The 10659-nt window shown below is 30.0% G+C and overlaps 4 protein-coding genes across 7 annotated transcripts in view; 1 reads left to right on the top strand and 3 right to left on the bottom strand.

The window, feature by feature from the left end:
• The window catches only part of LOC115239927 (putative oligosaccharyltransferase complex subunit CG9662), a 1249-nt gene extending 541 nt beyond the window's left edge, over window positions 1–708 (bottom strand). The window contains exons 1-3 of the mRNA XM_029814798.1: window positions 605–708; window positions 316–533; window positions 7–237 (exon numbers count right to left, since the gene is read on the bottom strand). Of these exons, the coding sequence (XP_029670658.1) occupies window positions 219–237; window positions 316–533; window positions 605–700 (333 nt within the window). The 5' untranslated portion in view covers window positions 701–708 and the 3' untranslated portion in view covers window positions 7–218. The remainder of the gene's footprint in view (window positions 1–6; window positions 238–315; window positions 534–604) is intronic.
• Window positions 709–788: 80 nt separating this feature from the next.
• Window positions 789–1733, bottom strand: LOC115239883 (oligosaccharyltransferase complex subunit ostc-B-like). The gene is made up of 3 exons (XM_029814702.1): window positions 1369–1733; window positions 1104–1177; window positions 789–1032 (listed from the first exon to the last, which is right to left on the bottom strand). The coding sequence occupies exons 1-3, from the start codon at window positions 1505–1507 to the stop codon at window positions 811–813; spliced, it is 435 nt and encodes a 144-aa protein (XP_029670562.1). The 5' UTR covers window positions 1508–1733; the 3' UTR covers window positions 789–810.
• A 105-nt stretch (window positions 1734–1838) lies between these two features.
• On the top strand, window positions 1839–4876 carry LOC115239882 (high mobility group protein 20A). Of its 2 annotated transcripts, XM_029814701.1 has the most exons (9): window positions 1839–2091; window positions 2186–2310; window positions 2462–2655; window positions 2736–2907; window positions 2980–3094; window positions 3170–3331; window positions 3414–3495; window positions 3587–3802; window positions 3893–4876. In XM_029814701.1, the coding sequence occupies exons 3-9, from the start codon at window positions 2568–2570 to the stop codon at window positions 4027–4029; spliced, it is 972 nt and encodes a 323-aa protein (XP_029670561.1). In that variant the 5' UTR covers window positions 1839–2091; window positions 2186–2310; window positions 2462–2567; the 3' UTR covers window positions 4030–4876. The 2 variants fall into 2 exon arrangements, with proteins under 2 accessions (XP_029670561.1, XP_029670560.1); XM_029814700.1 differs by having other exon boundaries at window positions 1840–2310.
• Window positions 4263–10505, bottom strand: LOC115239880 (protein MMS22-like). 3 transcript variants are annotated; one of them, XM_029814698.1, is made up of 21 exons: window positions 10380–10505; window positions 9567–9800; window positions 9223–9445; window positions 8962–9099; window positions 8717–8870; window positions 8451–8636; window positions 8243–8365; window positions 7973–8176; window positions 7638–7885; window positions 7455–7555; window positions 7217–7389; window positions 6977–7135; window positions 6639–6885; window positions 6286–6514; window positions 6114–6210; window positions 5848–6042; window positions 5596–5769; window positions 5176–5538; window positions 4903–5105; window positions 4645–4833; window positions 4270–4560 (listed from the first exon to the last, which is right to left on the bottom strand). In XM_029814698.1, exons 3-21 carry the CDS (start codon window positions 9435–9437, stop codon window positions 4506–4508), a joined length of 3453 nt encoding a protein of 1150 aa, XP_029670558.1. In that variant the 5' UTR covers window positions 9438–9445; window positions 9567–9800; window positions 10380–10505; the 3' UTR covers window positions 4270–4505. The 3 variants fall into 3 exon arrangements, with proteins under 3 accessions (XP_029670557.1, XP_029670558.1, XP_029670556.1); XM_029814697.1 differs by lacking the exons at window positions 9567–9800; window positions 10380–10505 and having other exon boundaries at window positions 4263–4397; window positions 4495–4560; window positions 9223–9543; XM_029814696.1 differs by lacking the exons at window positions 9567–9800; window positions 10380–10505 and having other exon boundaries at window positions 9223–9543.
• Window positions 10506–10659: the final 154 nt, after the last annotated feature.

Below are 10659 nucleotides of genomic sequence, written 5' to 3'. Positions count from 1 at the left end.
ATATATTTAAAGGAGAGTTGTAATATGTCTCTTATCCTATATTAATAATTAATGATAATATTAAAATTATCTTTTGTTTTACTTCTTACACTTTATTATAAAAATCATCAATCAATAATTGTTACAATATCTTGTATATTGTAACGATATCCCATATAATATGATATAAAAATGGTGTTCACAATATATTCATGGAATTCACATAATATAATTTTTATTTAGGATTGCAGATACCCCCTAAAAATATATATAAAAAAAATTATTTATATAACAATTTATGTATATATATCTCAAAATATAAATATGATATCTTACGGAAGTTTCATTTTCATGAATATCCAGCATGCAACAAACGACACAAGTATGCTGAGAAATCCAACACATATCAGAAGAACTCTGTTAAGTTTTGGCGTTGATGGACCATGAGTCTGATCCAATATGATAAAACCCAAACCTCCCATTGTAAATAAGAAACTAGAAGCTAAGCCTTCCATGATATATTGTCCATTTACACGATATGGCATAAATGCTACCTGCAAGGATCACATTGATTGATAAAATTAGAAAAACCTAATTATTAAAAATAAAAATTCAGTCAACTTACAGGTCTTGTGTGACCATGTTCATCTGTTGTAGATCCTACACTGGGTGGCTCAACAATTACATCGTATATGATTCCTACAAAACATGTGTTCAACATTAAAAAAATGTTATTAAATTTTATTTAAAAAGTTGCTAATACATAAAATATTTTTTAACATTTTTCTAATACATATATAAAAATATATCTCAAAATATAAATATGATATCTTACGGAAGTTTCATTTTCATGAATATCCAGCATGCAACAAACGACACAAGTATGCTGAGAAATCCAACACATATCAGAAGAACTCTGTTAAGTTTTGGCGTTGATGGACCATGAGTCTGATCCAATATGATAAAACCCAAACCTCCCATTGTAAATAAGAAACTAGAAGCTAAGCCTTCCATGATATATTGTCCATTTACACGATATGGCATAAATGCTACCTGCAAGGATCACATTGATTGATAAAATTAGAAAAACCTAATTATTAAAAATAAAAATTCAGTCAACTTACAGGTCTTGTGTGACCATGTTCATCTGTTGTAGATCCTACACTGGGTGGCTCAACAATTACATCGTATATGATTCCTACAAAACATGTGTTCAACATTAAAAAAATGTTATTAAATTTTATTTAAAAAGTTGCTAATACATAAAATATTTTTTAACATTTTTCTAATACATATATAAAAATTTTTAAATTATAAAATTTAAATAATAAAGAATAAGTTGTATAAAAATATGATTTTTTCAAAAATCAAGATGTTTAAGTAACTAACCTCCCGTTACCAAGAAGTACGATAGAAGAATGAAGGAGAAGACTATCATAGCACTAGGTTTCACGAACCAGGACGGTCTCTTTAATTTTAAATTAGGCACTTCCAGGACTAAGAACGGTAATCGGTAAATGTACTCCATTCTGTTGCGATAAAATCTAAAAACTATACGATGGAAAAATAAAGGATTTTCTCCATAAACACATCCACCGACACCGTTGACGTCTCCTTCCAACTGGTCACACACGTGTGCCGAATGACATTTTGCGCCGAACTGTACAGCTGTACACACCGGCCACCGGCAACTAACCGGCAAGCTCCGCCTTTCATTGGTTGGTATCGAGATAGCTTTCAATTACATATTCAGGAACTCATTATAAAAAAATTGACATATTTTATAGGAATGTAAGTAACTTGGAATTCTGTGTTTAAACTCAATTTACATCTCTTTGTTTCTTCAATATATATCTATCAATTTAGTCTCAATTTGTCAATTTAAAGCCACGTTTACTACGCGATGTTATTGGACAGCTGACGTTTCGATGCATGAAAAACTGGCTTTAGTATTTTTGCAGATCGCATGTCGCGTATCTCTGTGTTGTATATTTTTCGAGCCATTTTATTGTATTTTACCTGTCATTAGTGCGTATATATTCAAACGTAATTATCATTGTGAGGAAAATAAACTCGCTAATACGAAGAATATAAAATAACAAAAACATTGTAGTAAGAATTATAAAAAAAGCGTAGTATAGGATAGATATCCATTAATGAATACCTAACCTAACCTAACCTATTTAGCAATCCTCTTTTTCAATAGAAAAGTGCGATTTGGCATGATTACAATTGATAACGAACGTCGTACACAATGCAATGTCGTCTTTATTATTAATGAGATACTAATTAATTCTACAGTTTAACCTTGCAGTGCATCATCGGCTAAAGGTTAATATTCATAGTTCATTTAATATATTATTTCTCAGCAATTCTCAAATGAGTGATATATGTCATATATTTTTAAAAGAACTTTTCCATTGATAATATTTTTTATATAATTTTGCCTAAAAATGGATAATTTTTTTATACATTGTTGCAGAATATAAAAATTTGATTTGGATATATAATGGACATTGTCTAAGATCAATAAGATAGTTTTTATTATCAAATCAGCATCACATATAAATAGTATTGTATTATAAAAAATGAGCGAGACTCCAACAAATGATATACCTGAGAGCAACGGTGCAATGGAGCAGTCTGCTTACAATGGCGAGGCAGAAGAGCATGCTGGTAAGCACGATTTATGTGATTTAACTTGTGTTCTATGACAACAATTGATAATAATTTTTTTGTACTCTTTATTTTGTTAGCTAAGTCTCCAGTAAGTACAGAAGAGAAAGCACCGGATTCGATATGTGATAATGGTATAAAAAGGAATGCTATTGCCACTGGCAATAGTAATGCACCAAATAGAACAAAAAAACGCAAGAAGACTCCAAGAGATGCCACTGCGCCGAAACAACCTTTGAGTGGTTATTTCCTGTAATGACTATACCTGAAAATATCTAGATTATATGTTAAATTACTCTGTTTTTAATGGAATATAATGCATAGGTTTTTAAACGACCGGAGAGAGAAAGTTCGAAACGAAAATCCGAGTTTAACATTCACAGAGATTACAAAGCTTCTGGCTTCGGAGTGGAGTAAATTACCAGGTGATCAGAAACAGGTTTGTACCTCCTTGTTATATCTTTTCTATTGCATCTCTATAATATAATGATATATTATAATATAATATTTGCAGCAATATTTGGATGCAGCTGAACAAGATAAGGAGCGCTACAATCGCGAGTTTAACAACTATAAGCAAACAGAAGCATATCGGTTGTTCAATGAAAAACAATCAGAGAGACAAAATGAAAATAAGAAGGAAAGAAATGGCACTGATGTAAACGTTGAGCAGAATGTATGATAATATTGTTACATTATATTTAAGATTAATTTCTAGTGCAAAGAAGAGAGAAAATGCTAATGAAAACTTTGTTTAGGACATCCAGCAAGATAAGGACAATGATTTCACAGGCTTTGACATCCCTATTTTTACAGAAGAGTTTCTGGATCACAACAAAGGTAAAATGTTGCTAGCATAAATATGTAGTCGATAAAATAAAAAAAATTTAATAATAAAATTAATAAAAATATCCATTACAAAAATGTATAGCCTGTGAGGCTGAATTAAGACAATTGCGGAAAGCTACGTCCGACTATGAATCTCAGAATGCAGTTCTCCAGCGACACGTCGACAGTCTGCATGCGGCTGTGAATCGCTTGGAATCCGAAACTAATCAACAACGAACGAACAATCAAGCTCTACAGCGCAATTTGGATTCTCTTCGTTCGCAATTGGCAGGCTGCTTCGCTACCATACCGCTTCCAGGCGAGTTTCTTCAGGATAAAATTTAAGCGGCGATTTTATTTAAAAATTTTATATTTTATTTATATATTTATTTTGTTTTCGCACATACAGGCACGCATGACGGTGCTACATTACAAAATATCGACAATTACTTCGAGAGGCTGGAATCGTTATTGAGCGGTAACGTCGAACAAAGTCTACGTAATGCTGTACGCAATGCTGTGTCTCGTCTAGAGTTAATTGGATGACAATCGCCTCCGGGCAGTACGTCATTGAAACATCATCGTTCGAGGCATTCACATCGAAAGTAGCAAAAAAAATTTTGTTTTTAACGGTTTGTAAATTCCACTTTTTTCTACCTCATGGTAGGATCAATATGATTACCAGTTATTTAAGTGAATGATTGCATATGTATCACAGCTGATAATTATTTGAGGTATTTCTATAATATATATGACAATAATTTACAGTTTACTTTACTATATTTATACTTTGACGTAAGTTTTATTTTAAGTATGATATAGCAATGTAATTTAAACTTTTTTGCTTCATATCTCAATGAAGCCATTTGATGCAAATCGTTTATGCGTTTTTGTGTACACTGGAATAGTTGGATCTGTTAAATTCAGATACCAGTTAATTAATATCTAATGTGAAAATCTAGAGGATTTAAATCATTTCATTATTTAGAGATTTAACGCTTATCAATATACTTGTGTAATCTTCACGAATTATCGTCCATATTCAGCATGTGTTTTTTCAGTTGATTCCATTTGAATCTAAAATTACAATAGTTTTTTATCTCCATCATGCTACATAAAGGCATTATTATATTTTGTTTAGAAACTTATCATTATTCTAACCTCAAGGATACTGCATTAGGTCGATGGAACTGTTCTGCATGGAGGATAATGGCTTCAATTTGCGGGAACAAATTGATTATAATACTTTTTTTTATCGATAGGACAGATCGCATAAACTCAAACGTAAATTGTGTATTCAGTGTCAAATACTTTTGCACTGCAGCAGAAATGGCGCTCTGGAATTTATCTCTGAAAATATGACGACTAATTATAAAGATGATTTGAAATTTAATTTAATATATTTTGAGATTTATTCACCTGATCAATTTATCTTCCTCATAGTAAGGATTTTTAATTACATCATTAATAAAGTCAATTGTATGCAGCTTATGCGGATAATGATCTTGAATCTTCATGTAACATCCAAAAATGTTTGGAGAACAAACTTGAATAATGTGTTCTGCGATATATTTAGGATATCTTCTTCCTTCTTTAAGTAATGTTTTTATAAGCCACGTTATCTGTGTGTGTGAATGTATAATAAATATATTTGCAACCACACATTGATATATAAAAATAATTTCTGCATACCAAATTGGAATGTTTGTGCATGACATTGTCAGATGATATATTGTAAAAATTCGACATGAGCATTTCGAAAATCGAACGCAGAAATTCGGGTTTTGCTTCTTTAAAGCATTTTAACAACATGTCCGAAACTTTAAAACTGCAACCACTGTTAATCTCAGTTATCAGAATTGGCAAATATTGATCAAAGATATCTCTGATCATTGCTTGCAGTAATATGTCACCCTTGACATTTAATTTTTCCAGACCGAGTATTATCATCGAGAATATTTTTTTACCCAATTGTTTTATATATGAATGCATAGAGTTCTCGGGTACTAAGATAATTTTGTTAATAAGCGTTCTTAGCATATCGTTTGGTTGATTCTGTAAAAGTAAGATTTTTTAAAAGATATGAATCTTAATAATTATTAGATTACATACTTTAGTATACAACATCGGAGAAATGCAGAGAATCAATGTTCCGAGGCATCTGTAAATCCAAAATGCAAGTTCCGAATCTTTCGTTTCCTCTATTATAGGTAGCAAGGCCCATTTCTCTACATTTTTGAAGTACATCTTACATTTTGCATTATATTGAAATTTTTCCTGTACAGACTACAGAAATTCTTCAATTGTATCAATTTGCTTCTGATTATAGGTACTGATACATATCATATCTATAAAAATAAATACCTCTAAAGCATTCTGCTTCTTCATGAGTGATATTATGAATGTCAAAATAGGTTCATCATTATTTTTAAATTCATGCAGATCATAATCCGACACGAATATTTCTTTGATGTCATTGAAATCAGCAATGTAATTATGCAGAATCTTTATTTCTTTCTTGTCTGCGCCATGACCAATGATAGAACATTTTATCCAAGCCTATAACACATATATATTTTACTCATTGGTTGCTTTACAATGCATATATAATAACAAACGTATATACGAACTTGGATAAGAATAATATCGAAATTTGGAATTTCTTTTTTTAAGCTTTGTACAGCTTGTTCATTCTCAAGAATAGATACTAAATAATATTGGGTAATTCTGAAAAGATAATGTTATTATATTTTTGAAATATATATATATTCAGGTACTAATTTTTAGATAAACTATTTTTACCTTATATCTTTCAAAAATATTGATGCAGCAAAATGTTGAAATAAAGATATAGCTGAGTGCTTATATTTTTTAGCAGTAGCTGGCTCTCTAACTGCTTCTAATGTAAATATGACAGCTAGTTTGGAAATAATTTTATAATTGTCACCGATAAGAATGGGATCAAAGACAAGTTGGCGAATTCTACAAGCAACAAAACACCATAGTGCATCTAACATTTTCCTGACACCATCTATAACAAGCCTTAGTAAGTGTTTATGTTTTCATGTTCCCCTCTCTTTTTCTCTTGAATTATAAAATATATCTGGAGAAAAAATTATAATGTTTTATTTAAAATAATAATAATATAGACATACCAACCGAATTGTTACAAGAAACTTGCAAGATAATACATTTATTAAAAACATTGGCGAGCATTTCTAGTAAAAATCCGATTCTATTCTTTGGACATTCCAAGAGATAACGATCAATCCAACCACCAATGAAATAATGCTCTCCTAAATCCATTTTGTCATTGTTGGATAAAATTGTATTTAAAACGTCAACAAAACTGGTCATCATAGAACGAGATGTTTCATCTTTACGACAACTTATCAAATTGATCTAAAATTCGAGAAATATTTCTCTTTTACTAAATTTATATAATCTTCATGTGTATAAATATATATTGTAGAAACTCTAGAATACCACATACTGTTTCTGTAAAATAGCTGGCTATAGAGGCAAGAGATAATCTTCTTTCGTTAAACAATAAGAGACATATTAATTTCCCTTTCCAAATTAAATTGCTCTTTTTATTGTATTCATCATTTAATTCATATGTAGATGGCAAAAGATCTAGCATTGTTGTACACTGAAAAAAAAAACAAATATTAATACAGATACTGTTAATGTATATCTAATTGACAGCAATCACATATATATTTCAACTTACAACATTTGTAACATCTGCAGTAATTGCTAAAGTGATAAATAAGGATATAAAATTATAGAGACCATTCTCAGACAATTCTGCAATTTTGTTTTTTGAAAATTTTGTGTACACACGTCCTTTAAATTGATTCCAATATTTCGGATCCGTTTTGCCATGTTTCTTTAAAAACGTGCCTGTGAAAGATTGATTAATTTTCAACTGTATCAATGCGCAGACCAAAAATTCCAACTGAACTCACCTACTAAGTGTAAGAATATACCATAGCTAGATTCCTTAGAATGTTCAAATTTGCCGCAAATTCTGTCATTAATTTGCTTCAAAATATCCGCAGTAGTCTTTCTACAAAATAATTTTGTAATTATATATCTAATTATATAGTTGCAATTATAAATTTATATACAAAAATCACTTATATATTTACTTTTCAAAAGATAAAGCCCAGGGCCCAGAAGTCTGTAATAAGAATGATTGATTCAATCTTTTATGGAAACAGTCCCAAAGAAAAGATATTATTGAGACTCGCGGTTGCCACCAATTAATAATAAGATCATACAACAGTAATATTATGATTTTGAGTTCAGTATCAAACTCGTCCCTTTCACCATCCTTTCCACCTTTACACACGTATATTTTTAGAATCTTTTCAACTTGTTCACAATTGGATTTAATCTGTAAATGATAACATATTATATATAGATATATATTTTTTTTCTTTTTTGTAAAATTCAATCTTTGTTAGTGCGTGTTGTATATTACCCTGGGTGAATTATATTGCAAATATACACCATCTGTACTGTATCCATATAACAAAGACAAGTGATGTATTATCCAGATACAAAATAATTCGGGATTTTTACAATCTGGCGGAAAGGAGTCCATGCCTCTGTGCCAAAATATTTTTTGGGTCCGATCTTTATTTAATACTCTATTAATACAACTATTTACATGATCCCAAAATATCTAAAATTATTTAATTATAATATAAGAACGTGTATATTTACAAAATTGTATATTAAAATAGCTCACCTTGGTTTTCATCCTTTCTTCTAAGCTATCAATAAATATTTGAAGCATGAGCCACAATTCTCGTGTGCATGTGCAGCAATATGGTGAGTTTTGTGTAAGATTCATATTCCAGTTTGAGGGTAACTAAAAATGAAAAAATGAACATTAGATATAATATATCAATGTTATTACAAAAATGAGTTGAATTTACACATATTATTTTTATTACCCTTTCAAATACTTTTAAAGCAAAGTGCACAAGATCATCAATGACCATTTCGATAGTATTCTCAAATTCTTCTAACAATGTATGCGTCTGATATTGGTACCACATAGTTCTTGAATATATCAATGTAACAAAAAACCATCTTAACTCTATATGCATATGATACAAGTGAAATTCTATTTGATTACACTGAAATGTAAATAACTATATTAGTTTTGTATATCTTATCGTTTTTGTTTATTTAAAAAGATGATACATATATTAATTACCTTATTGCCTATATTAGAAGCAGCACAGTGTAGAATTGAATCAGGCATACCGTGTAGCGTATTAAGAAAGCGCTTTATGGAGTCAAATAAAATGTCTACATCTTTATTTATTTCAGGTATTACCATTTCTAATGCACTGAGATCCCATTTTATGCTGCAATATCAAAAACAAGTGAGTCATTTATTAATTATCATTTATGATTTATTAATTCCAAATATTGCAGAAATAAAAATTTTCCACCTACCTATTCATGTATGTACGAACATATAAAATAAATTCGCAAATCATTTTCCTAATAGAAAGGTAATTTACATTATCATTATTGTGTAATTTAGATATTGTAGCTGATTTTTCAAATCTGTTCAATATTTTTAATTGCATCCTGCAATATAAAAAAACTTATATACATCTAACATAAAATTATAACAATTTTATTTAATAGCTTTGGATAAATATAATGAAGAGATAACACATAACAATATTTTATTAAAAAATATGTACTTACTCCATGCAATCAGTAAAATGTCCAAGATTCATCACAGCCACAGCTCCAGGCATGACACAATCAAAGAGCTTTACTTCTGTATAGGCAAAGGGATAGTCGGTTTGTGGAAAAAGCACATTGTCTATTTCGTTGTGACGTAATAGACCACCTTTATTCAACTGCCAATCATTGATATTCACCTTACCGCTGCAGTCAAAAATAACATCGAAATCCATCTGTAAAACTTTTATCAGATGATTTATTAGTATATTTATTATTACACATATAGCATAATACATAATTTATCATATAGTAGCATTGTACCAATACATATCATAATAAATATAATAACATTTTTCACATACTTGCAATAAAAACTTATGTCTTAATCGTTCTGATGATGTAGATTGCATTTAGATGATCTAAAATTTTTGGCTTCTGCAATGCTTTGAAGGAACATGTCCAGCTGCAGCCTCTTTTAGGAGCAGACAGCAGACGACTTTCATCGAACTTTCATGCATTTTGGCGGCATTTCCAGTTGGCGCTGATCACGTGAACGTGAATACCATCATGGCGGTAGAACCAGATACCAGATGTAACTAACAAAGATTACCGGTAAAATATACACAAAATTCTATTGATATATCTCATAGTTTTTATAAAATATAATTATCTCTGTAGAATTAAATTGTATTACTTATAAAATTGAAACGAGGTTGCGTTTGACTTTATGGAATATTATATTTGAAATCGTCGATAATGAAAACGCTTTTGTGAAATGGTAACATTTATTTTCTAAGAAAATTTGCTTTATTTCTTTTTTCTTTTTTTTTTTTTTGTGAGATAATCGCAAATACATAATATATTTTTATATATATTCTTTCTTAATATATCTTTCCTGCAATTTAAAATAGTATTTTACAATACTTTTAATAATAATAATTTTAGTAATAATTTATATTTTAATAATAATTTTAGTAATAATTATATTTTATAAATACTGAAATATTGTGTATTTGAATATTTTACTGTTTATTAAAAAATCAAATAATAATTTTAAAATAAGTCCAAATAAAGATTTCATATCGCAATTTTTAAATAAGTAAATTTAAAATAAAATGTGCTAAAAAGATTATAATAACATGTGATTTTCTCTTATAGTTTTTGTATCTTTATACATTTTGCATATATCTTTCTTTCTCCATCCAAACTCTCGATATCGCGCGAATTTGTCGCCGTTGTTTACAAGCTTGCTGGGAGCCGAAGATGGCGGCGGAAGCGAGTAGCGCATCAAAGAGATAGCCCAACCACGTGCGCGTAATAAATAACATAACGATAAAATGCACTCCCGGCGCGTCGCTCGCCGTTGAACTTGTCCAGGAGCGAGATCGAGTTGTTCGACTCTCGAGCTCGATCCTGTTATACCTAATAACGGACGCCGAAAACCGCGAGAGTCAT

This window comes from Formica exsecta, unplaced genomic scaffold, assembly GCF_003651465.1.
Source record: "Formica exsecta isolate Colony F162 unplaced genomic scaffold, ASM365146v1 scaffold4, whole genome shotgun sequence".
NCBI lineage: Eukaryota > Metazoa > Arthropoda > Insecta > Hymenoptera > Formicidae > Formica > Formica exsecta.
This window is presented reverse-complemented; position numbering and strand designations above follow the sequence as displayed.

Coding starts and splice junctions, on each gene's coding strand:
- LOC115239882 (XM_029814701.1), top strand. CDS start 2,568: ATGAGCGAGACTCCAACAAATGATATACCTGAGAGCAACGGTGCAATG. Junction 2,908..2,979: donor CCTTTGAGTGGTTATTTCCT/GTAATGACTATA, acceptor TATAATGCATAG/GTTTTTAAACGACCGGAGAG. Junction 3,496..3,586: donor GTTTCTGGATCACAACAAAG/GTAAAATGTTGC, acceptor AAAAATGTATAG/CCTGTGAGGCTGAATTAAGA.
- LOC115239883 (XM_029814702.1), bottom strand. CDS start 1,507: ATGGAGTACATTTACCGATTACCGTTCTTAGTCCTGGAAGTGCCTAAT. Junction 1,178..1,368: donor GTACTTCTTGGTAACGGGAG/GTTAGTTACTTA, acceptor CATGTTTTGTAG/GAATCATATACGATGTAATT. Junction 1,033..1,103: donor AACATGGTCACACAAGACCT/GTAAGTTGACTG, acceptor TGATCCTTGCAG/GTAGCATTTATGCCATATCG.
- LOC115239880 (XM_029814697.1), bottom strand. CDS start 9,500: ATGTATTATGCTATATGTGTAATAATAAATATACTAATAAATCATCTG. Junction 5,539..5,595: donor CTCCGATGTTGTATACTAAA/GTATGTAATCTA, acceptor TTACTTTTACAG/AATCAACCAAACGATATGCT. Junction 4,561..4,644: donor CCTAATGCAGTATCCTTGAG/GTTAGAATAATG, acceptor TTGTAATTTTAG/ATTCAAATGGAATCAACTGA.